The sequence below is a fragment of the Anopheles stephensi genome, chromosome 2, assembly GCF_013141755.1.
Source record: "Anopheles stephensi strain Indian chromosome 2, UCI_ANSTEP_V1.0, whole genome shotgun sequence".
Taxonomy (NCBI): Eukaryota; Metazoa; Arthropoda; class Insecta; order Diptera; family Culicidae; genus Anopheles; species Anopheles stephensi.
The window spans coordinates 44,347,518-44,374,524 of NC_050202.1; the positions used below are offsets into that span (position 1 = coordinate 44,347,518).

The 27,007-nt window shown below is 43.5% G+C and overlaps 1 protein-coding gene and 1 long non-coding RNA gene across 5 annotated transcripts in view; one reads left to right on the plus strand and one right to left on the minus strand.

The window, feature by feature from the left end:
- The window catches only part of LOC118505873 (alpha-mannosidase 2), a 102,472-nt gene that overhangs the window by 9,794 nt on the left and 65,671 nt on the right, over window positions 1-27,007 (minus strand). For all 4 annotated transcript variants that reach the window (XM_036042300.1, XM_036042296.1, XM_036042297.1 and 1 more), the window contains 2 exons: window positions 22,274-22,994; window positions 6,231-6,555 (listed from right to left, as the gene is read on the minus strand). In XM_036042300.1, coding sequence (XP_035898193.1) covers window positions 6,231-6,555; window positions 22,274-22,470 — 522 coding nt within the window. In that variant the 5' untranslated portion in view covers window positions 22,471-22,994. The remainder of the gene's footprint in view (window positions 1-6,230; window positions 6,556-22,273; window positions 22,995-27,007) is intronic.
- Window positions 1,295-1,953, plus strand: LOC118505874. The gene is made up of 2 exons (XR_004905463.1): window positions 1,295-1,384; window positions 1,460-1,953. It is a non-coding gene; the product is annotated as an uncharacterized LOC118505874 (long non-coding RNA).

The following is a 27,007-nucleotide window of genomic DNA, read 5'->3' on the forward strand; positions in this document are numbered from 1 at the left end:
GGAAACCCTCAAAAATTCAAAAACAAACAGCGAAAAATCTCTCCTGAAGCATGGAGCCGATGCAAGCTTGAGCAAAATCGAGTGTCCGTTTGGCAACCGTAATGCGAACATTAGAGTTCAAGCTTACGTTAAGCTTCAAGATCTCTGCGCAGTCTAATTTTTCACTAATAAAATTAACAAAAATTTATTAATCCATTAAAAATCATTAAAGTCAATTTGACAATCATACAACCATTATATAATTTACTATAATTTACTATAGGCCGACTACCTGAAGACCAGCTTCTTCTCCTCCCGATTAAAGTCTTAGAGTCATGCAAATTTTATGGTTTAAATATTAAGAAATGAATAATTATTACGTTTTCTAGAACTGGAACGTTGGGAGATCACCTTGTTACCCCGAAAAAATGTAGTTATTGAGAGTAGGCTGCTTTATACTGGCCACGATAAACCAAAAGCACTCCACTATAATAATCAATTAATTAGATCCATTTATTTTGCAACCTACTCACTGACAACTGACTCACAATCACTGACAAACCATTATTCGATACGTTCACAGTCCCTTAGTAGAAACTTAAGATCTAAGGACTCTAAAAAGGCAACATTTTGAGCTTTTTAAGTAATACAGGGTTCACCGATAGATAGCATACGGCGAGCATACCTTAGCGGTTCGCGCAAACGTTTAAGATATCTGCGGCCATCGATAGCGATTCGCATGTACAATTAGCGACTGGCCCAAAATGGATAGCGATTCGCGTGCACACTTTAGTGAATGTCAGAATTCGGCGCGGTTTGAAAATATAGGTTTATATGACCCAGGTTGAGGAGTCGAGATTTGAAAAAAATCGTTTAAATTTCATTTTTGATGTAATTGGAAAGTTGTTGCGCACAAAAGTGGTGTGAAAATTAATGTTCATTATTATAAAGCATAAATTTATTGATTTTCAGTGTTGGTTAAAAAAATAATAACAAAACTATGTGAAAGATCAGAAGAACAGCCATGTGGAGAATTCAAACATGAACGTATATACACGAATTCAAAATTGATGCGATCACGAAAAAAAAAATCCGTTCAGGTAATGAAAATATTTAGCATATTGGTCCAGCAACTAGTTCACAGTTTTACCAAGCGATTAACAATCAAAGCATCATTAGCGGTTTAAATGTACATTCCTTCGTTGGTTTTGGTTTTGGCAATCATCCTTTTAAAGGTACGTATTTCAGCCTTACAATTGAAAAGTGCTACAACTAGAATTCTCTTTGAATTTGGGTGTTTTCTAGGTGTTTGGCTACGGTAGGAGCTCTTGCTTGTTGAAATGCGCTCGTGCAACATTGTTCTTGTCGGTAAATTTGTTTTATTACCACACCGTGAAAGAATACAGTGAGTTTCAATAGAGGTATGTGCTGAAGCGAATCAACTGAGACACACATCGTTTTTTTTACTTTTTGCTTGCAGATATGAATTCCAGCCAAAGCTCTGTACAAGAGGAAAATGCAAGTAGCGCTATGCAAGCACCTCGCCGCCGAAAAACTACCAGCAACGAACATAGAGAGCGCGTGGTATGGTGTATGAAAACGGAGCCTTTGCAGCTACGATTAGCAAAATGTTCAATTTAAAAAAACCGACTGTCCATGGCATCATCAAAAAATACCAAACCCAATGGCAAATCGAGGCAAAGAAGCGTGGTGGCAACAAATCTAAATTATTGTCGCAGCAAGCCGTAAATGATGTTCGTAACTTGATCGACGAGGACTGCACGGTGACGCCTAAAGCACTCGCAGAGAAAGTGTTCGAACAACACGGTGTTCGAGTTTCGTCCACAACCATAGCGAGGGAATTATGGTTCCCTCCACATGGCTGTTCTTCTGATCTTTCACATAGTTTTGTTATTATTTTTTTAACCAACACTGAAAATCAATAAATTTATGCTTTATAATAATGAACATTAATTTTCACACCACTTTTGTGCGCAACAACTTTCCAATTACATCAAAAATGAAATTTAAACGATTTTTTTCAAATCTCGACTCCTCAACCTGGGTCATATAAACCTATATTTTCAAACCGCGCCGAATTCTGACATTCACTAAAGTGTGCACGCAAATCGCTATCCATTTTGGGCCAGTCGCTAATTGTACATGCGAATCGCTATCGATGGCCGCAGATATCTTAAACGTTTGCGCGAACCGCTAAGGTATGCTCGCCGTATGCTATCTATCGGTGAACCCTGTAAAGTACTTTTTAAACGGTTTAGTTTAACGATTCCATTCATCCCGCTTAATCAACTACGCCACAGTTTAAAGACAAGCAGTTTATGCTCCCACTGAAGAATCGTTTTCGTAAGTTGTGCACTCACTGCTATCGAGTTGGAAATACCGACCGATGCATTAACTTCCATGCATGTCAACATGACAAGCGGTGCATAGAAAAGTCCGTGTCCGGGTGTGCGAGAACATGCCACTAATGTAACACCGTTGACGACCATACGATTGCAAATTGGCAGCTAAACGGTCGCAAAACGTTTAACCTATTTTACGATCGATACGCCCCGCTAGCATCTCGCCGCTGAGGCCTCATGATTTACTGATGTAATAGCACTTGAGCTGTGCCGGCAATTAGCGAGGCAATCGGGAAATCGGGTGCTTTGCTAAGTATCGCGACTGATCGTACCATTATTTAGATGGGGCAGAGTACAGGTCGGTGCGAAAGAGAGCGACACGTGCAACGCACCTGTGAACGTTCATCTCGCCCGGGCATGCTAATTGTTTGAATGCCAATGCTTGCTGACGCGTTTGCGAGAGAGAATGCAGCGGGGGTTGCAACCCTTAAAAAAAGGCCATTACTAGATTCCAGCCAATTATGATAACGTTGGCAGTCGTCATTCAGTGTGCTTCCTTTCCGGATTTATGTTGAACCCATTATGCTTGGGCTGACTATGGGCCCACCATTCGGGCAGAGTCAATTATCATCCGCAGGGCACGCGTACTTCCGGTTGAAGTAGTGACGTGTCATAAACATAACTCACGCAGCAGCATGTAATTGAAAATGAAGTGCATGTAAAACCGTTAAGCCTGCATAGTTCATAAATTGCAACTCTGATTGAATGTTTTAAATTTAACCATTTTTTTTATTGTTTCGAAAAACGAAATTTTGTGAACAATATTGAATTATACACATACTTTCAATCCAAATGATGTAGCAGTGCCCCTGTGTACCTATCCTTGAATTCCATCAACAAATTATGTACAATTGTAAACACCGCAAACCGACTTCGGCAGGACCTGCGAACAAGCAAAACTATTCGCTCGCACACTGTCCGGGCAACAGTGAGCCTCTCATTTTTCGCATGAATCCAAACCACAAAACCAACTCAACGGACTTGTAGTAGCAGCAGCAAGCGCTAACAGCGAACTACGGCTACAACAATTGTGGTCGTGAAAGTTTAAACTTCCCGGCCACATTCGCAACCGGGTAAAGGCTCTGCGAGCTCGCTATTACGGGGATGCGTTCGGTGTACCTCGTGTGTATCCTTCGTGGTTGAAGGCCAATGTGTCCAAGTAGATGTCTGAAGCTTTCGACATACAGCCCGGTGGATAAAAATCATCACGCTGGTAGTAGCTCGACATTGCACACAATAGTAGTCTGTCGATGGCCTCCAAGGGTTGTGTGTATGGATGGAGTGGTTTGCACGGACGTCCGTTTTGCAATGGCCGCAACGTTGTGGTCGCCAGGGCTTGCTCGGCGAGAGTGCACGCTCGGTGATAGGTTCACTTGAAGAGATGCTCCATCAATTACATTCACCTCAATGCATTCTTTCTGTGTGTCAGTTGCATCCGAGCGCAGGGAAAGGAATGTCGGAGTCTATTGCCTATATGCTTAATGAAGTAATGTATGTTAAGTCCACTATTACTAACGCTATAATACTACGATGGATGACTGCACTGAAGATTGATGTGTCGTTATGGTCAATTATGTTGCATCATTATACAGTGAAATAATATTCGTTTTACAACCTGGCTATGACTGATTCATTCTTCAACAAACCAGTATAGACGCCAAAGCGATATTTTATCAGAAGAGTGAAAGCCTTGACGGTACGGTGATCGATTGGTCATTAAAGCTCTGTAGTGGAAGGGCTTAGTAGCATTTTCATAAAACCAAATATTTATATGAGACATAAAAACGTTAGAGAACCAAATATTGGCATCTAATAAGAATACTCCAACGAAAGAAAAAAAAGTAATGAATTTCCACCCAGATGAGCTCGCTTTTGTAAGACATTTTATGTATCAAATCTTGAGACTGCTGCCTACCAATCGGATACATAAGTAAGTTAGTTAAGTAGGTAACTTAGTTAGTTAAGTAAGTTAGTAACTTAACAGGCGTTACAACCGCTTCGCGATCTTCTTCTGCTGCAATAATCCTTGATATCGCTTACTGTCTAGCCCCGTTGCCTACCAATCCATTATCCTCGCCGTTCTGGTGAAGGTATCCACGCCATCAATTGATCTCAATTTGATGATCTATCAGGCCTCCTCTGTCCATGTTTACAGACTAAAAAGAATTCAACGGCTTGGGTCGTCCGCTGCCATTTTCATGACATGACCAGCTCTCTGGAGCCTAGCAAGTTTAACTCGCTGCATTGTGGTGTGATCACCGTACAGTTCGTAGAACTCGTAACCTCAGGTAGGTGACGTTTTGGGCGATTTCAAATCGAGATAACTCCGAGGTTCAGTGTCGCGTGCTCAAACTTCTGGAAATATTCTGCTACTTGCAGAGACTTGCAGAGACTTCATATGCGTATGTATGCTAGAATCTGGATTGACTCATAGCAGATGGTCTCCGGAGTTTCCAAATTCGAGTCATGGATGGCCATCTGTGGCGTCAGATTGAAAAGAAGACACAGTCAAGCCTATCTCCCTGATGCAGGTGGTAGCTAAGGGCAAGGGAGTATTCCATTCACTTTCATCTGTCATGTGATGTTGGCCATCGTCATTTTAACAAGCATGGTAAGCTTGGCTGTATATACTGATAGCCTGAACAAATCTTCTGCACCCAAAATACCCGTCACGATAGATGGAGACCGGAAGTGTGCGGAAAGCTGTACCGGTACTGTATTTTGGCCCCGGTATTCAAATATGCTTCTGATACATGAAGGACAACGAAGTCTTAAAATGATGACTTATAAGAGCTGTACGATGTTCTCTTTATTATGCAGTGAATTGAACTCGGCATGCTCCGGCGAACAGGTCATGTCATGAGAATGACACCGGACGACTCTCCGCTTAAAGTCCTCCAGGACGTCCACATGGAGAGACGAATTTGTTCATTTGCGAATTTGTTGGTTAATTTTTTCCACATGAAAAAATAATCATTTGCGAAAATATTAATAACTCTATTGTTCAAATTCAATTTCTTATAATTAATGTTTACAAATCTGAATACCATGGAGCACCACATTATTCGATACCGACGGTATTTCCCATAAAATCTCGCTCCTAGCTGAACGATTACAAGTGTTAGGAAGGTTTTATCCTGCCACGGTAGGCTTATCATGCAATCTGAATCTTGCTCCTTACTTTGCCGCATAGTACGACAAAGTCGTTGTCAGCTGTGTTTAACACACATCCTCGCAGGCAAGAGAAGCAGCAGCAAAGACGGCTAGGTAAAAAAATAATCCAAATGACACTCTGGTACGTACAATCCTGCCTGCACACAATCTACCATCCAACATCGGTTCGTGGTGAGATGAGTCGTGTGATGTTATTCCATAGATTTCTTTCTCGCCCTCGTATTCGTTCACACAGACACGACGCTCGTGCCATCTTCCATCATGCTATCTCACGCGTTCGTTTTGAGTTGTGTGCTATGAATATTATGCGCATATATGAATATTTTTCCCTCCACACGCCTACTCCACTTTCATCGTCTTTGTTGCCGCAATACATTAGCATATAGAATTGGACCGCTGAATGTGTGTGTGGTTGTGTGTGTTGTGTGGTCTTCGTCTGGGTAGAAAGCTCACAAGGATGATGAGCGTACTAATAAGAAATCGAAGTGATTAAAGGACAATTTCCAATCATCTCGCTCATCTGCAATCAACGGTTGGAGGCAGAGGTCGAGAGGTTTTACTTCCTAGTACTTCCGTTGTAAAAGGTCACGGAGAATCAACACAGCCTGCAGACGGAGGGACACAGAGAGCAGCGAGTGTGGGGGGCCGGCTTACCTGAAAATCGAATTTTCCATACTCGTCCACGGTGGTGATATCGGTCGATGCTTCCTCGAGCACGTTGCACTCGTCCCAGCGGCTTCCAAACCGGGGCAGAGGTCCACCATCACTAGCACCGGCACCGCCGTCGTTATCCGTCCCACCGGTTCCACCACTATCGTCCGCATCGCCCGAATCTCCTCGCAAGTTATCACCTACTCGATCGGCGATGCGCTGCTGTCGACTGCCGGCAGCTCCTCCACCGCCAATCGAATTGAGGCTGCTCCGCAACCAGCTGTGCCAGGAGTGATTTGCATGCGGGCCCGTATGCTGTCCGTTCGATCTGTTTCGTGGAGCAAAAGAAAGGATACACCCTGTGTTAGAATTGTTTCGCTAGAGTGAGAATTATAACGGATCGGTTGCTGTAACAGTGTACCTCCAAAAAAGAAGGACAAAAAAAGGACAATTTGTTACCATGGCCCCATTCATCTCGTACAGGAAACGGTGGAATTGCATCAGAAGACAAGGGCATGATGTTATTTCATTATTTGTCATGGTCATTTGTCGAGAACCAGGTTGGGAATGTTGGGGTGTCGGGGTCGTCGGGAGATATCGGAGAGGTGTACCTCTTCGATGGCACCGATGCCAATATTCAAATTCATTCTCTCCGGCGTAATTATATGAGTGTGGCCGGCGTCTATGCTGCAGACAAAAGTGCTTCTCGGCTTTCCCGGACTGCCCCAATAGAGAGACCGAGTAACTTCAAATGATTTGCATATTATTGGTATCTCGAAAAGGGGCGAAAGCGAACGAACGAACTCACTTCCGAAAACTATTCATTGCTTGGGTGTTGGCTTTCGGGGCCGCAGTAGCATCCGGGGGGATGGCGGCACACGCACTCTCTTCCGACCCGGTTCCGGTTGAAGAAGACCACAAACCCGACGGAACCCGGGGTACCATCTTTTGTCGTCCGCGCACACCCGCCCGTTTGACAATGAACAGAGACTTGGAGCCGCAGTAGCGTGCACACCACCATGGCAGAGGTCGTCGTGGTCGGGTGTGTATGCTCTTTTGATTGTTGTCCGATGTCACAAAAGCCCATTGCTGCTACATGCTTCCGGTTAAAATTCATTCCCACGTTCTATGGTTGATTGTTCGGGACTGTCTGTGAGTTTTGAACCTGCAGCCACCAGTACCAGCACGGTTCGGTTGGTTGGGAGGCCACGTCCCATCGGAGGTCTAGCTAGCGTTGTAATGGAGGGAGCAAAAAGCCACACACGCCCGTTACGTACGAAACAAGTGTGAAGCACTTCACGTTCAAGTGCAATCGTTTTGTGAAATGAGGCAGACATTTTCTCACCGGAAGTACGGTTGCAAGTATAACACACCGCACCCACACGCACACGGAACGAAACGCAATGAATTAATTTTCCATCTTTACAATCATGTTGTAATTTAACTTTTGTTTCGAATGTACAGCACAAGCGCAAGCATGCTGTCGCTTGTTTTTCGCAGAACATTGTCATACTCTTTTGACAATTTCGAACCATTCTGGCAACCACATGACCTTGACGAGGGGCACCGGATATATTTTTCAGAGGGGGGTTTATTAATCATGCACCTGGTCGTACAATTAACAAGAATGCTGGTAAAGTTGATCCTGCATGTAGGTGGCCTTCAGGCACATGATACAGTGAGGGATAAAACAATAAAACCACCAAGTTTTGTAAAAGCTTTAGTGTCAGGTAATTTTCTATAACTTGGTTTAATACCTTCGTAAAACGAGGCTACCATAGCAGTTATAGATGGGTGATACTTAGATTCACTTTTCGCACATTTTAACGTAAAAAATACTTCAGAAAAGCCAACACTCATTTATTTAATTTTGAATTTTTAACACAATTTGTATTTGGAATCGTATAAGGCATCTCTTCTATACAATTTTAACTAGCACGATTATTACGTTTTGCCCTGCTCATGGTTGAGCATGTCGTAGAAGAATGAGCAGGTGTCCTTTTCGTTTGCATGAACCATGGTTATCATAAAAATTGTTTTTATCACATAAAATTTAACGAGATTTTTATAATTTTTAGCTGCAGCTATACAAGTAAAATTTGTAAAATTGAGATAGTAAAGATTTTTACTTATTTTTTTTCGTCTATGACACTACAAATTCGAATAAAAATGTCCTTAATGAAAAATAAAAATAAAAATTAAATAAATACGCCTGAAAGCCGATTCCAATGCCATCCATAGGACCGTTAGACAAAGATGCATGGGTAACAATGGAAGCGATAGTCCATAGGGACAGCGTGTCTTGCAAGAGATGCCTTTGAGAGTACATGTTTGAGCAAACTTGACAACATGTCCCAAACATACACCTATTTGTCTAGGTGATAAAAATTCAAACAATAATACAACAAGCTCTCGTTTGAACAAGGCTTTGATTGTAACGCAACAAAATGGAAATTTGGTTGAGATGAAGTTAGAGATGTGGCCGATTCGTATTTTGAAATTATTTATATTTTTAGTATTACGGCCTAATGTCGTATTGTCGTCATCATATTTTGAAATGATGTGCGAAAAAAGGCATTGAGGTGATCTTATTATATTGTCTCACACTGTACCTCCGTTGGTTCCGGTTCGAAAGGGGAAAAAGTTACATCCTCCTACCCTCCGAGTTCTAGTTTGGAGCTAGTTTAACTGCCTAACATTCCCATTACTGCCACCCTTTCCCCACCTGTTCGTTTCCGTTTCGTTTTGGATAGGTGTTATAACTTTCGCCCCAAAAATTCATGCTCGGCCAGTCTGTTTCATCTCGTTATTCGGCACTATCAATCCTGTCAACCGTGCAGGGATCCTCGGAACGGATAGCAAGAGGGATGAACGGATAACGAGTCGAGACCTTAACTTTGCTGTCCCGGTGTGTGTATATAATAAGAAAGACAGGACCACAAAAAGCGCCGGAAAACTTTCTTCTCGAACAGGAAGTAACAAAAGAGTGAGTGAAAGAGAGAGTGAGAGATTGATGGAAAGGGTAGAATTGGAGAAGAGGCAGAAGAGCAAACAAGCACCAAAGAATGATCCTTTTTTCCCCGTTGGATAGTAATTTTTGATGACATTCCATAAAATTTCATAAACTTTCATCCTTTTTTCGTGTTTTTTTGTTGCTGTTTTTGTTTTTGCTCGGTGATGAGTTTCTCGTCTAACTTTCCTTTCGCTTAGAAGACCTCATGCGTGTGTCTTTATTTTTGGACGGCCCTTGTGCTTGAATGTGTCATTCATGGGAGCTTTTGCTTGTTATGATTGCCGAACAAATGCTGATCCGTGGGCGAGTTAAGGATTATGAGGATTTATTAACAGCCAGACACGGGAATGTAGTATGAAAAATAAATTAGAACGCATTAGTTTTTTGATGCCGAGGGACAGAAGCTCCATATTTTTTCCAACTTCTTTTTCGAACAAAGTCACTCAAAGTAGCTGTGAGCAAGTTAAGTGATTGTTGAGGAGTGATAGCGATTCAAACCCAAAAAAAAGTCCTCCATATATTGCACGTGGTTTCACACCCTATCACGCCAGAACAGGGTTCAATAATCGATACGGAAGTTATTTTAAACTTGTTGTTAGGTAAGGTACTACATCCCAAGGGTTGGTTGAGGCGATGACTAAAAATTGATCACAATAAAAAAAAACGGGGTGATAAAACTGTTATGCCAACCTGAAATAACAGTGACAACAGTCTATCTGGGCAAAATGACTCTCCTCGGTCTCCATTTACCATTCAGCCACAAGCTGTCATTTGTTGGCCGAGCCGAAGACAAAAAAAGGAACCAAAATCCGAAATAAAATTTTGCCTTCAGCCGTGTAGCAGTGGCTGTAAACTGTCCCACACGAGCCTCACAACCGCACGGTCTACTCTGCTACCCGTTCCATCGATTGCTTTCTTTATTCGAAATTTTATTATGAGCGCTTAATGATGCGAAAATATATGGATCGGCGCTCACATCGTCGCAGGAAAATGGATCGCCGCGATCGCCGTTGTTACTGTATGGCTTCAGGGATTGGTAGTACACACACACACATACAAAGATTCAGTGTGTCGAAGGACATTCGATATTCGGCACCGTACATCAGGGAGATTGAGTTCGTACGCCTTTTTGTTTTCTCCGCCGTGAGTGTCCAAGTTCCGATGTGGAGCACGACTTGTGCTACCGTGACTGTTGTTGCGAATTTTATTACCATTGCCTCTGAGTGCAATTTCGTTGAACTGTTGTCAGCCGAGCACGCGACCGTTATGAATGGACATTGTGCCTTTTTTTCCTGTAGAATTTTTCACACAACACTTTTAATAGCAGTGAGCAAAACAAAACTGTGTTATAAAAACAGGCCCATTCTTACTCCTCTCTTACTTTGTGTTGTTCGTCCTGATGAAATGGAAATAAACAAGGAGTGTGCAGAGCCTCGGTACGCTGCGAAAAATGGTGTACGATCTTCCGAAAAACGCAACCCGAGCCTTCCGGAAGTTTCGATGCCAGCAAGGAGATGGATACTCGCGCGTGAGATGACGTACGGTCGATGTCACAGGCGGCTAACATAAAATGGGAACGACCCTTTGCACGGTCGATGCCACCCCTTCGGTAGGGGGGGGGGGGGGGGGCTTCACTTGCAATTTTGGAGCTCATAACACGTTTCGACCTCTCTCTCTCTCTCTCCTTCACCATGTTTCGTGTTGTGTCCCTTTCTTCGCACAGTGCTTGAATTTTTGTTCGTTCCGTTCGCTTATATTTATTGTTGAATGATTTTTCCGATTGAACGAGAATTGGTAAATTGTGAATTTTCAATATCTTGTGGGGAAAATAAAGTACCCCCAGAATCGTTCCGCAGCGGTGGAACGACGACAAGCGACGAATTGTGGGAACTACGACGCTGTAACGGTCCTTTTGAGAGTCACAAACAATCCGCTTGATGGTGAGGAAGACCGGGTACGGGACGTGGAGGAAGCGGTGGTGGGTATGAATGAAAATTCCACTGTATTCCGTGTCCATTTTCTCAATTGCATTTTTCGCCTGGTTTGCTTCGTAAAACCGCGCATTGTAAGTGCCGCGCATGTATGTATATTCCGCATCAGCCACCGGCAACCAGGCGTCTCCATTCGGACGTTAGCGCATTTGATTCGCTGCCATCGTTGGGACGATTGGTGCGCGTTAGCACTAGTGTGTGTGTGTGTGCTGTATAAAATGTCGTTCCGGAACCTTTACGCGGATCCCGTGGCCACCTGGCTGTCAATTGGTGCAAATTTTAGCTCAATCGTGTGGCAGACGGTGGCACACACGTATGAGATGTCGTCGTCTAGTCTCGTGGCCATGTCGAAACATTGCGTGAATGTGACAGTGAGCGATGGCAATAAAAGGCTAAATTGTCGAAACGATTTAGAAACGATGGCTATGGTGGTGGTGGTCGAGAGCGAGAAGGAGGGAAATCTCGAAGGAGCGATTTAGACAAAACGGCGGTCCGCTTTTTGGTGACGCGTGTCTGTCTACATGACAGTGACAGCGCGCGAATGAATGTGCGATTGAGTTGATGACGGATTTGCATCTTACGAGTGACATTCAGAAGGGATTCGGTTTTTTATATATGTGTGTGTTTTTTTTTGTTTGAAAGGGATTTTTCATGTTGACGATTTACCGAAACTATAAATTGAAATCTATAACTATTATATAATTTATTTTAAAAGTGAGTTACAGAGTTACAGAGTTTTAGAGTAGAACTATTAATGTTTGACATCTTGAGAGATTGAATTCTAGCAGCAAATTGTCTGCTTTATTTGGAGCCCCGGAATGGCTTACCACTATGATCATCTGGAGGCCAGCAATGGTTTAAATAATACTAAGTTCGGGGGCGGTCCGGTGTTAGAGGCGACTGCGGCGCCGGTATTCACATATCATGATCGAGGTTCAAATCCCATCGAATTCTCAGTAGTGAAGATTGACTTTAAACTACGTGATATTGATAAGTGTGGTAAGCTAGAAACGGTAAGCTTAACCTAAGAGATCATTAACCTAAGAAAATAAGGTCTAAACTAAGCCGGGGTTAAACCAAGAAGAAGTGATGATCTACCACTCGGAAGCCTAAGTTTTAGATAACTATCAAAGACAAGTATTGAGGCGCTGGTACGTCTTTCGCTCGACAGGACCGGATATTGAATCTTTTCTGGACGCTGTCCTGCGCGAAGTAGAGATAAATTAATTTAAGGAAGGAGAAAGCTCAAGTATACAAATGGTATACATTGAGAGCGAATGGAAGATAATTTTAAGTACTAAAATACTTTCCAAAACCAATGAAAAGTTCGTATGGCATCTTGTGTGATACTTTTGTGAAAAAATAATTCAGTCTTTTGCGTTTGCGATCCACAATGTGTTATAGATAGCGCCCTAATTGACCTCGATTCCAGTGTCAGATTGGGCCATGTCAACCTCGCTTAACTTATTTAACCACACACACACACACAAACACAAACTGGACAGACGACTGGACCAGAGCGTTGTCCGGGCTTGATGTCATTAAACCAGATACATTAGATGAATACCCATGCGAAGGAATGGATTCGCACGTGAGCACCATCTGCCTGTGGACCCAAAGTAGCGATCCCAGCAAATGTGGAGAAAAGGCGCACTAATCAAATATACCACGATATAAACAGTGGCATGCGGACGGTGTTTGGTCCCAACTTGGTCGAACTGGACCCAGCATTGCACGGTAGAATACGGAACTAAGCGAGATCGCCGCTAGTCTAATCCAATTGCTTCCTAATAAACCGTGCGCCGAGATGTGAATGTGTCCAGCAACAGGGGAATAAACCCAATGTGTGTGTGTGTGTGTTTGAAAGGGAGTGTGTTTTTTTGTCCCATATATCCTTCCGAATTCCGCTTAACTCGTGCTGCCCGTGGTGTTTGTGTTTGCCTTTCTGTCCATTAGTGTCCCGGGTGATGTACGAGTCCCGGATTCGGTGGAGTACGGTGGATTCGATAATGGGCCGAGAAGGAATCGAAACCCCGGTTGGACGGTGTCGTTCAGCGAATGAGGCGAACTTTTTATCCCGAACTGCACAGTTCCGCAGCAAGGGAACAATTGCGCTCCCCGAGTGCACGGTGCAAAGGTGGACGTATTTTCTTCCAGGAATTTGCTGCCCGTGGAATCGATCTCCCGGTACAATTGTTTCCGCTCGCATGGTATTCCCGAAGGATGGATTACGCAGTTTCAGGTCGTATATTGTGTGATGGAAGTAGACAAGTCTGGCTGGCTGGCCGGCGATTGCATGCCATATCCGCATTGGAGATGTTGAAGATGATGATGGGGGATGGTGAAGGTGATGATGGTACGATAAGGTTACCGGGCTCAATCGAAATCCCGACAGCCCTCCCGATTGATGGCACGGACTAGAGCGGACGGAATAGAAATGAAAACACCGCTGGGATATAGTCAGATCCAGCACCTTCCCACACGTCGACTAAACGTTTGGACGCCGTAGAAGACACAATAGTCGGTCATTTGCTAGGGTTGTTCGGAAGCGAAGATTTGATGATGAAGAAAAATGCTACTAGTGGCGGTGTACTGTGTATTGACTAGCTCTTTGCACCACTCATTTTAAGCACGATCGGGTTTGAAAAAATGACCTTCTGAGAAACGCGATAGGGTAGGCGATTGGGGTAGGTTTGTAGATAATGCTTCCCAAAAAAAAATCACAAGAAAATATAATCTTGCCAAAGTATGCATGCAGAATGTGCACGAGTGTGTGTGTGTGTGTGGATGAGAGCAGAGCATAACCCAATTTGTGCGACAATGCAGATCCATTCCCTCAGTGTCATTGCAGTTTTCCGAGTAGCGTCACTTAGGAAAGCTACCACAGCTTTCCATACCCTTTTTCCATCTCCAGCCGACGACACAAAGTGTGCTGATGACAGACGGCCGTCCAATCCAGCGATAACTCTCAACACGTGGAGAGATGTGTGCAACCGGAGAACGAGCGAGTCGGGTCTGATTTCTTTTCACTTTCGGAAGGGGGAAAACTTCGCCACGTTCCTCCAGCTCTAGCGCATACAGGCGCAAGAGTGCAGATATTCGCTTCCCATCCATACGAGCAGAGCAAATGGACTAGACACAGATACCTGGCACGGGCGTTCGTCGTTCGAGCGCTGGAAGGTGATGATAAAAACGTAGATTTCAATCGAATTTGATGCCAAGTCTGTTGTGCAGCGCGTGCTAATAGGTTGGGAGAGGAGGTTGCGATTGGTAACGGTGATAAGAGTCTGCGTTGACGAATGCATTAGCGCGGGGCTGGATTAAGGGGAATTTTTTTGTATGTTGGCGTAACAAATTGATGGGATCGTTTAGTACCCATGTTCAGAGTTATGGGAAACAATAACAGAATGTTTACTATGTTGAGACCATAAATCGTTTTTTAAACAAATAAGTTAGATTGAAGCAGTTTATAACAAACAACCTACCGCTTAATACATCCAAAGGGCAAGCATAAGTTCAGCTCATAATAAATGATCTTTAAATGAACCTCAACCTCGCTCTAAACCAAGGATACGTTAAGAGGAGTGAAGTCTAATGACTTAAAGTCTCCGACGATTTGAAGAAGATATTTGTCCTTGAGTCTTCAGTTAATTGAAGACTTGGCATTTATGAGGGTCAAATTACATTATCTTACACAATGTAATTTTTTGTATAATTTGTGAAAACTTTCCGGCGTTCAATTATTCTGCATAATTATGTTTCAAACATTTTTTTTAGCTATCTTAAGACGCTCGGAGTGCTTATCTTTGGTATCTCGTCAAAAGCATCTAAATTTACGGAATGTTTCTGATACTAGGGTATCTTCTTTTTCCTGGAAATACAGTGCCTACCAATTGCTAGACATGTACATTTTTCTATGAAAAATCTTATTCTTTCGGGTGTAACCCATAATATGACTTTGGAAATACTTTCAGCTGACGGTCACACCCGAAAACTTAATGCATAAAAAGTAAATATACGCCTTATACAAGTAAAGTTACGCGAATTAATTTAATACCGCTGTACCATCCGGCACAACATTCACATACGTCCCATAAATATGGCTTCCAATGTATCCTGAACATCCTTTGGATGCTAAAACATACACTACCAAGGACAATACCACACACAGACACACATACACGCTACTAGTTGACGGCTAATCGAAACTTTGTTTGACCGGAGCATTCACATTCGGTAAACCGCAAATGAAGAAACGATGTTCGTAGTCACCGAAAAACGGAAGTCACCGTATCCTCGGCCGACTTAGCATAACATTTCCCAGAAAGCCAATCCAATAGCGATTCGGATACGGATGGTACGACGGATGACAAACTTACCCTCCGGTACATGGCAAAGGGATTATGGTTCTGTGTTTCTGTTGGCACATCTCGTTCGATGATGGTGTACACGGCGCAACCGTACAGCACCGTACAGGAGGGAGAAGACCCAGTACCGAGAATTGAATCGGATCGAAATCTGCATAATCCAGTGTAGCAAGCGGATGACGGTGTTCCTTCGCGAGACATTCGGACATCGGGTGCAGCAGTAGCAGGAGCAGAAGCAGATTGGGTTGCTGCAGTTCATTTTCAATCAGTAATTACATTACTACATGTCATGTCCACCGCAAGCACGGCAATGTTTTCGCCTGCTGCAGTTGCGGAAGGTACACTCGGTAGAATATTTCGGTAATCGACAACTAAAGCGTGAACCGTTCGCATTCGATCGTGTTCGTGTGGTGATCCACACATTGAACTGTGGAAAAATTAAACCCACACACACACACACACACCTCCATCGAGATGCCACGCCGCAGAAAGAAAACATCAAAGCGTCGGGCGGGCAAGTCAAAGGCAAAGTCACGGAACTGCAACAGCAAGAAGATGTACACGCTTGACTCGCTTCCGAAGCACACTTTATCAGCTAACCCGAACAAAAAAGTTTTTACCCCAAACACACAAACAAACAAATCCCGACACCGCGCATCTTCCTTGCTGGGCACAGCCCCGCGTCATGGTTGGTGGTGATCAGTTTGCTTTAAGTTTGGCACTCTTGTTTTTGGTGAACTTGTGTAGCAAACCCCTTTTTGCCGAAAGAAACTTCATTTAGCGAGAGACACGGTTTCTAAGTTTATCATGAAGTGAAAAGCGTTTTGAACCGGAAACCGGGCGAAAAGAAAATGATCAAAAGCTAAAGGTCAAGCAAAAAAGGGGTAAACAATGTCCGATAGAGTCAAAAGACAGCTTTGCGAGATCTGGTGAAATGGGGCTGAGAAAGTAATTAAAAATAGGAAAACCAACAGAAAAAGGCTATATATCGGTTAAGGTTAAGGTTAAGGTGACAAGAAGCGTGTACAGATGAGATGGTATTCTAATTTCTAATTACAAACCGGAAGAATAGATTATTATTACGGTATACAACTGTGCTGGTGGGATGCTGGTAACTGAAATTAAACTCAATGAAACACGCCTAGCAGCTACTTGAAGCAGTTTAGGTTAGTGAACCGACAACACAGAGCATAAAACCACTAACACATCTGAATGTTTTTGAACTGCAAAACTGCTCTTGCTTCAGTTTATACATCAATAAATTAAGCTTAACTTTGAAGCGTTCTTCAAGCAGAGCGGACGAACATCTTGGCATTCCTTCCGGTCATTTGTTGCCCGTAATTGCCTATCAAACAATTTATTTATTTTTACTTTACGAGCCAAACCGGAACCGGGGGATAAGGAGAAAGAGAAAGGCAGGAAGGGAGCACAATGTGAAGTTCTTCGGAAAGAGGTCTCTATCTTTCTTCGGCTCCCGGTACTCGGTAACTCCAATCGAAGTGCTAGTCAGAAGAAAGTTTGCCTACTCTTCCAGGAGTGGAAAGCAATCGAAAGCCAACCAACCAAAACGGCCGAACGCCGGCTTCGTGTCCTATTCGCCTGCGCTCACCCAACTTTGTTAGGCTGAAAGGGGTGGTGTTGAAAAAAAGGCGAACGGAACACGGAAAACGCGATTCACTTTCTAGCAATCTAGCGGGAAAATGTATTTCTCCCCCGTTGGGGAATAAGTGTGTGTAGGAAAAATAGGGGCAAAAGCTCAATCCAGGATATACACCCGCAGGACATTACTCCACCACTAATGCAACACGACGCAAAAAGACATTGTTGAAGTTGATGGTCGCTGTACTATTGGAGTGCGAACAGCAACTCCGTTGCACTGGGGAACTGCCGAGCTTCTGGGAATATCTTGCACTTGGCCTCTTCGAAGCATCGACTGGTTACGGCATCCATCTGAATGCATCACGAAATACTTGCAATCTGCAAGTATTTTGGAGTATTTCGATGGAAAACATCAATGCTCGTAATTTGCAAACAGGGAAGATAGTTTATCAAATCGAACAGTCTCTACAGAATAATCCTGGGCTAATACGTACGCCAGAAAATGTAGGTTGAAGTACAGGATTAAAAACGTGATGAAATCGGTACGAGCAAAGATTGGAGCCATTATCTGTGAGAAATCTTTGCAGAAAACTGTCCAAGAAGACTTTCATACAATTTCCAGTGGAATTAAAACATGGCTTGATTACTAACCAGCCAAGGGAACTGAGGGTAACTAGTTCAATAAAGTTACTTTTATTGTTGAAGAAGTAATTAATGATAATCCTGTTCTCCGACGAATAGCTGTTCAGTATCGATGCTGTCTCCAATAGGCTGCAGAGACCACTTTATTCCACCCAGCAAACTTGAGAATAAACCCGAGAAGATGAAGTTTTAGTTTAAAACCAAGCATCCGACTGGTGTTATGATGGTTGGCTTGGTGTCGTCCAACAATGTAATGAATAGCGAAGTGTAAAATGGGATATTACCAACTCTTCGACCCCGTGGAGATCCCTGGATAATCAGACCTACTACCCGTACGCAGAACTGACTAGCCAGCTACGGGTAAAACAAGTCATTTAAAGCCAGAAAAGGCAGACCGCGATCTTTCGAGTAAGGAGAGCCAAAGAAGAAGAATAAGTATGCTTGGCTGGGTGAAGATCAACTACTCTCAACTTCGAGACATTGTGCTACAATAGGATGGAGCTCTATTATCAATTTCGGAACCAACGATGGCTGAAGGAAAACAGGATATTTTGGCCTTACGATTTGTGGCCCTCTTACAATCCAAACCTTAATCCGTTTGATGATTTCTTAGGACTCCTTGGGAAGGTTGTTGATAAAAATGGGAGACGCATAGAGTATATGTTTCAAAGGACTGTTGCCACAGGTGTGACAACCCTAGCTGCCTGAAGTGAATGAGAGATTCGAATGCGTGAAGATCGATGAGAGCTGAAAATAAAGGGAGCTGCTCGTGCCAGGCCAGACAAATAAAATGTACAAGTTAATTAAAAACTCTGTCATGTTCTCGAACAAACGTTGCTCAAAGCAGCAAAGATTTTAAAACTCATGGATAGGACTTTGGGGGACTGCAGTTCGAATACCATTCGGAGTTTTTCCCCGTAGTGAGGACTGACTATACGTAGTATATTAATAAGTCTAGTACGTCATTAGATGCCTAGAGATTATTAAACAATGAGAGTCCTATACACAACTCGTCCTGTCTTGCCATGCACACATACACTGCTAAAAGTTGCTCTTTGGACGAGTTCAGGATACTGGACCCATTAAACATTGAATTTTACAATTGAGAAACTTGCAATACGAATAAAAACCTGTCTAAACAACCCAACTCATTCCAGATGGATGCAATCAACCGTTAAAAATAGTTTACATCCACCTGCGAAAAGCTTCCGCTCGGAATGAAAGTTCCTACATGCCATATCGATTAGTGCATTAGGCTTACACGTGTCCAACTCAGTACAGCGGTTGCATTTTCCGACCCCAATTCCAGGTCCGGCAGAATTTTCTCACATTAAGCACCACCGGTAAAGAATGTACGTATGTTGGTCCCCCCCACGCATTGACATGGACACATTGTACTTAAATGTACGTCCTATTGCCTGGCGGCATCATGCGGAACGGGTTGTAGGAGCGCGTGTGTGTGTGTATGTGTGTATTGAAGCATGCAGGAATATTTATGCTCACTTATATCTCGCTTTATGTGATTTTTTATTGCCTTCAGATAAAGGCATGCTTTCGCACCGTTTGCCACACATTACGCTTCTAAGCAGAGGACCGAGTGTCGTAAAGGAGGACCGGACGTGCATGGTGAAACATTGCCTGGAGCAGTGCTGGGTGGAAACAACGGACAACGGAGGATAATGTATGGTTTGCCATCGCACCGACACTTGCTGGCTTTTTTACCCCTTCATGGATTCATCACCAGCCGGCCCTTTCCTCCCCCCGGCCACCCGGTAACCAGCTAGCCGACTTTCGATCCTACCGATCGATTCCGGACTGAAGGAGTATAATGCTACCGCCTGCTGCCCGAACTGTCAGGATGAAGTGGAAGTAGCACACTTTGTGTGCCCGAAAATATGACATTAGCAATCGCGCAAAACCCTGTGGGGCCACGATTCGTCGCTCCGTCAGCGAAACTGACTCGAAAGACAGGAAGGAAGTTCTACCTTAATGTAGGTTAGCACTTTTCCCTACTTAGCTTTGCTTGTGCTTGGCGCGCCAGTTAATGGCACACAGACTGTTCGGCACCGTCACCGGCAGCATGGGCAGACGCCGAGAGTTATGGGCAAAGTTCAGTGTGCCAATGTGACAATTTAGTTGTATTTTTACCTTCTCGACACGTCGCGCGTCCATTAATGGGCGTACATTTCATAATTGTTCTGCGAGAGCGATGGTAAACAATTTCACGAACCGGGATCCTTGGCCGCCACATTTTGTTTACTGCCGTGAGCGAGCGCGTGTTAATTTTGGGGTGATTTATTTACGTTTTTGTTTCATGCGACTGTGTATTGTGTTTTGGTAACGGCACGTAATTCTGGCTTATACTGGAGCTTACTGGTGGGTGGGTAGGAAATAGAGCTATTCATTCTGCTGCATTCTTCGGCGAAAAGAATGGACTTTTTGGAATTGTGAATACAGCAGTTTGAGCTGTTGCGCTAATTTATGGATCATCTTATCCTTTTTCAGCACTTTGTCCTCTGTACGTCTTGGCCAGCCATTTTTGGCCTTTTAGACTTGATTTACACATAGCTTGATAGCAGTGCGTAAGACTTGGCGGTAGTAAAGTCGGTCTTTACTTGGCAAGATTAGATGTCGAATCTTGTCTGGACAGTATTGTTGTACGCAGGACTGACTACACGGAAGGATCGGGGTTTAGATCCGATCCGGACCGTTCTCCCATTGTGAGGACTGACTATCATAGTACGTGATACCATTAAGTTTGATAAACTAGAACAGGGAGACATGAGATCTAAGTGGTCATTAAGTCAAGGTGAAGAAGACTTTGGGTAACTGTTATGAAATTTCACGGTTGGACTACATATATCAAGCATGCTAGATAGATTATTGTGATCAAAGTGTTTCTATAGAATTAAGAAATCCTTATAAGATTTTTTGGATTAAGTAGCAATATTCGAACTTTTACTGGACTATGAACTCTGGAATCTGTGGCGCTTTCCAGGCACTTTTCAATTATTTCGTTGATGGTCTTGTTCGCCATGCCATGGTTTCTATCGCGGACAATTGACTACTTGTCAACTGATATGGTCGAATATGCAGTGTTTGTAATAACAGGTAGAATACAGTCGCCATTCCGTCCGGAGGTCAAATCAAGGCTAATTTATGTATTGTTTAAACATTTTAGTAACGAACCACTCAATAATGTGTTTGAATCGATAGACTTTAGCCATAAATATGATTTTTTAAATTAACTGCTACGAATTAAGAGTAGTGATTGTTACGGTAACGAAATAGTTATTATAACTTTAAATCTCCAGTCTTTATCTCCAACAGCAAAAACTATAACTCTTTTCAGCTCTAAAAAGCTTCAAAGAAGGAAGGATTATAAATTTTCAGCTTGTTTTAAGCCCGATCCAAGACAAATCGATAAATTTCTTCCATATTTTCACAAGGCTATAAGAGAAGCAAGGCAGTTCAGCACGAAAGATTTTGTCGTCAAATTGTTAACGACGGTTAATGCAGACCCCATCACTATATCCAACATTCTCGATGGCAGGCCCCGTTCCGGTTTTAATGACACGATATCTCGACATGGTAGTATACCATTCAGAATGACCGTCAGTATTAGTTTTACTGCTGCAATATGTATCACCCAAAATACCACCGTAATGGGAAGCACAGCATTAAGCGCCCTTCAGCCCCAAGTCCAAGCAAGCAGATCGTAACGGCACGGTATCAGATCGTTCCGTCCCCGATACACAACTCAAATAAACTCTTCAACTCGCAAAATCAATTCCAAAAAGTCATACAATTTCGACTTAAGCACGAGCAGCCATAATCCCAAATTGGCTCTCATAACTCCCGTGCTGGTTTCAGACGGAAATCGGAAACATTCTCCAGCGCCAGCTTCCACCAGAACCGTAGCGGCCGAGTATTCCTCCAATAAAACATAAAACTTTGCTCCGTAAAACGGAGAGTGCGGGCGTCGTCGCTGTCGTCCTCGCCGTGGATGCATGAAATTCAACCGACGCAATCCGTTGGATCGATTTTGGCACGCAAGTGGTCGGCGGTCGTTTTGAGGATTGGGATCATCGTCGTATAATAATCCGTTTCACTAGTTTGGCGGAGCGGCCAAAAACGGGCCAACCCAGATGGGCAGGACAGTAGCCAGCACCACGAAGAAAAAGGGGTTTCGCGGGTAATCTTTCGGAAATGAGCCTACACAGCCTGGGGTTGAACCCCGCTAAGCGATATAAATACACCAGACGGCGATGATAAAAAATATGATATCCGATGGCATTTGAGACGAAGGACACAAACTAAGCAAAAAAAAACTCCCATTGCGCGAATCCGCGCGTTTGCCGAGATCGTAAAGACAGTGTTGTTTGTTGTTTCGGTGCGCAACATAAATCGCTCGCTCGTCGCCGCATGACTTACCGTTTCTGGTGGGCAGCACCGACGGCTACGGCACCGGATGCGTCCTTGCCGTCCATCCCAGTCGGAGCGGACGGGCCGGATCCAGCCGGCGACGGTTGCCCCATGGAGATGTAGTACAGACAGAGCAGGATCGTCACGAACGCAGACAGCAGGCCGATACATCGTGGCGATCCGCGTCGGAACAGCTTCATCGTCATATTGCTTTACGCGCTTCGCTTTGTCTTCGTTTCGTTTGTTTCTTGGCTTTCCTCTAATCCGACTTAGTTTCGCCACTTATCACCAAAACCGCACATACAGGCGGCAGGCCTTTTTCACGCTTTCAGCAAACAATTCACAATTCACCCCAAAGTTCGTAGTATTCCAAGGCAACACATTAGAGCACGCACACACACAACAGATTAAAAACGCGCTGCACGTGAAGAAAAACGTGACACTTAACGTAATGACAAATTAAAATAAACTAAACGAGTTGAGATCCTTGAGTTGCAACGGCGGTGACGGTGGTGATGTAGTTCGGTGCCGTTTCGTCCTGCATTGCGACCATGATGTGCGGATGCCTCACGTCCCGACGGTGCTTGGCCGTACTTCTGTCAGAAGTGCTTCAAGGTGCAGCGCTAAGACAACCTCCATAGCAAGCGTTGATGCTGTTGCGGATTTTGCGCCTCTTTTCAACCGATGATGCACAGCGACACGCGGTTACCGCACTGACTGTCTCTGGAACCTGCAACGAAAGAAAACATGCGAATAATTTAAGATTAATGCAACGTTCGTTCACTGATCGTCGCTGCTCTTGCCAAGCTTGTTTATGTTTTCTGCTTGCCTGCCTGCAGTTGTTGTAACCTCTGTCAAGGTTAGGGTGAATGCTGTTGGTGTGAGTAGCCTTGTCACCCGCGTTCCAGCAGGAACCCGCGGAGTAGAGTAATTTGTGCATTTGGTTGGGCATTCTTTTTACCACCACAAAACCGTCGGTCGGAGGATTGAGATTGTCAGCTTAAAGGGATGGCCCCCTAATGACTTTGATTCAGTGGTGATGCCGCCTCGATTCTATTCTTCTCGCAAGGGGCACGCTACAGCAATATCCTGCTGTTGGGGATGCTGCTGAGCCCCATAACGAACTGTATCGCGTGGGAGCTACAGGGCTTCGTGCGGGTGCTCCGTTGTGGATCGGTTTAAGTGGCCCCCGTGGATTAAATCCCGCACAACAACTGCAGCAGCAGCAAAGAACCACATACGTCATGTTACAGCACAAAAAGGTTTCCCATTCTTACCAGCAGGAGCGTGCTCCTGGGAGTGGTAGATCAGCAGAGATCACTACAGCGTGCAGGCAGGCAGGCAGCGTTGAAGAAGTAGCAGCAGGTTCCATAAAAATGCATAATCATGAATATATTTGTGCATCGCGTGCTGCACAAACCGGGCCAACATTTCGGTAACAACCGGGGCGGGGGGCAAAGATAAAATGGGCTTTCGACATGAGTAAGCAGAGGTAAAGGATGATTTTAAATTATACATCATTCCGATGATTCGTCGATGCCTTTTTCGATGCCCTCCGTACGTACGTGATTGAAAGCGAGGAACGAGTGTAAGCTTTAAGCGATATTCAATCTCATTTTGGAATATACTTATACTCTATTCTATTTTGCACACATCAGTGTTGCCATCGTGTCTGTTCTATTAGAAAAAAGGACAAACATGTTTAAAGTTATTCTTTGAACTGAGGTTTTTGTCATGCAGCATCACATTTTCTGATGCACTAAACATCAACCAGCAACATGATAGTTTCACGCATGATTTATGCTATGTGACAGTGTAGACACAAACAAATCGGCATAATTCCAATAGCTTCAACTGAGTTCAATTTCTATTCTCAGAATTGAATGTTATTGTTAATGCTGCAATACATTTTTATGCGACACACAGATATGGTTTCAAAATTTCCGCGCAACATGCCTACACAAGGCTTATGCATTTTGAAAATTATAGAAATCATTTGCTGGGCTGTAAAAAGGGTATTATTTTATGATTTTTTAAACGGGTCTATTCAGCAGTTCGTATCAAAAACTATTACGAGAGGTGTGCAAATAGATAATGGTGTGAGGAGAAGTGTGTTGAGCTTAGTAGCAATAGTGGAAGATTTAACTCAGTTAGTGGTTTCCAATAGAACACAAATTGAGATACTAAAAAACCCTTTTAAAGCCTCTTGAGGGGAGAAACATTTACTGCCTGTTAAAAGGTGTTCATTAAATGATCACTCTGACTAATACGAATGCTGTAAAATTGGTTTAACAACTCTTAGGGAATAAAATAAACACAAGGCAAGTAAAATTAAAGGAATATCAAATTTAAGAAGCTTTTTTAAGCCTTCTCAATAGATGAAAACCAGTAGAACATTTCGCAGCGATGGGCTGTGCATCTGGCCAAAAGGTACACTGACAGGCGGCCGGTTTTGTATACAGTTTTGACTTCAATGTCAGGTTATACATGTAGTATCGATTTTACTCTACTGAAATTACTTGTTACAATTGACAAAACTGTATATAAGACCAAGCTGTTTCATAAGATGGTATCGAAATTTTTTAGTCCCAATACACAGACACGGATTCCCTGAGATATGGATTCTGTAAACTGACGAAATCATTTCAGACGTTTCCGAGATACGCTGCTAAAAAAAAATATTGGCCCCGTATGCGAGAGAAACTTTGGACGATATATTCTATGATCTGTACGATAATCTCAGTATTATACAGCTAATCAAATTTGCCAGAATCTTTTCCGCTACTTAAGTTATGAGCATGGTATCGTTAATGCTTTGAAGGCTGTCCACAGGGACAGACTATGCCGCTTTGTAAGTCCAAATTACGATGGTGTGTTTGATGATGTTTGTGAGTCCAATAGAAAGTCCTGAATATTAGATTTGCAGACAATATCTCTAGATTGTAGATTAAGGATTTCTACTGCCGGCTTTGACAGTGTCCGTTAAGGACTTCTGCAGCAATTGATCGTGTCCAAAGCTGAATTGATAGGGTTGCATGTGATGGGATGATCTAAATCTTCATTCGTGCAAGAATATCCTTATTGATTTGATCACCCGTTTCATGAAATATTTTAAGTTTACGGTTTACAGCAGTATCGCAGGGTCTTGGATTTATAGATTAATTGAAATAATACTGTGTGAACACAAAAAAGCTCCAATAGTATAAAGAAAAAAACTCAGTCCCTGACTAAAGGACATTTTATTCTTGCTGCAGTTGCGAATTTGTTGCAAATATTATAATTTTTAAGTCCAAGCCACACAATGGGGTGTGCATCTCGCAACGACACAACAGCACCGTGCAGATATGAAAGTTGACCACGAATGCGAAAATAACTAACCTTCCGTACCATTCGATTCCCGCGAACGTGATATATCCGCTTCGAACAACCGTGTATCCTTTTCCATGTGTACACAATGTGTGCCCTGACCTTGGATGTCTTTAATGTCAGCGAAACACATTTGAAACAGCAGTTTGATCGTGAAGATAAACTCCCTGCAAGCTTTCATGACAAACGATGTTATCGAAATTGTAAAGCGAACATAACATAATTCAAAAAAAAACATGTAATCGTTGCATTTAATACGTTAATCGTTGATAAATGATACAATTCAACTGCATGTGTTCGCTGGAAAAATAATTGAAGCTGGTTGTTTGCGTGCTGTACACCTTGTTCGATCACCATCCTTCATCATTTATTCGAGTTCATGTGATGGAAAATGCAAACCTTTATCAAACGGAGCGATTCTTCCAGCTTCCGGAAATACGTGTGTCGAGATGTGTTGTATTGATATTTGTTTGTACATACATAGCACACATACTCACGTTCCGCACAGGTACGGGCGTTGTTCATCATCATCATACCTAAATCGAAACAAGAACGTGGTGTGTTACGTGCACGAAACAGGCGATTCTGAAATTGCGTATTTGTTCTGCGTATTGTTTGCATACGAGTGATCGTGCACATGTAACACGGTACGGTTTAGTGCAAGAAAACAGGACTCGAACACACATTATCATGGGCTTCCAGATAAATATGTACGCAACGCACATATAAACGCACGCCCAGACTCACATGGCTGCAGAAAGTTTCCCCCGCTTCCTCGATGAATTGCTTCAGCTGCGCCAATCCTTACACGAACCTTTGAAACCAATCCCACTCGAAAGGGATTACGTTATTAGATTGTTTCATGTAGCTGAGCTGCTAGAATAATCGCACGTAACGACGGGACCGGGGCGTGTGGGTTGGGATTCTCTCCATAGTCTCGAATTTTCATCCATCACGTTTCAATCGGCTTTTGTTCCCGTCTGCCAAACGCAACACTCATCGCAACAGCATACGAGCGACCAACGGGTAGGACGTTCGGGAAGCTGTTCGAGCACTTCACCTACTCCTAGCGGCCGGTAAGCATCGAGTACAGGCACTGATAAATCTTCCCCGAAACCCGAGAGGTTCTGCACGGTTTTCTGGTTCCGATGAACAATTGCGTGCTAATCAGCTTCAGCCCAGGGTCTCGGATCTTCCCATCCCAGTTTGAGACCCCACCCAAACGTCCGTTCTGGTAAACGTGGGCAAGCAGCCCAAGGGAGCTGTGATGGTGGTGGTGATGGTGGTTGGCATGATTTAAGTCTCATGCGTCTGATCAAGATGTAATTCATTAAATGAATGCATAGAAGTTCCGGACGCGGCAATGGTTGAGTGGGG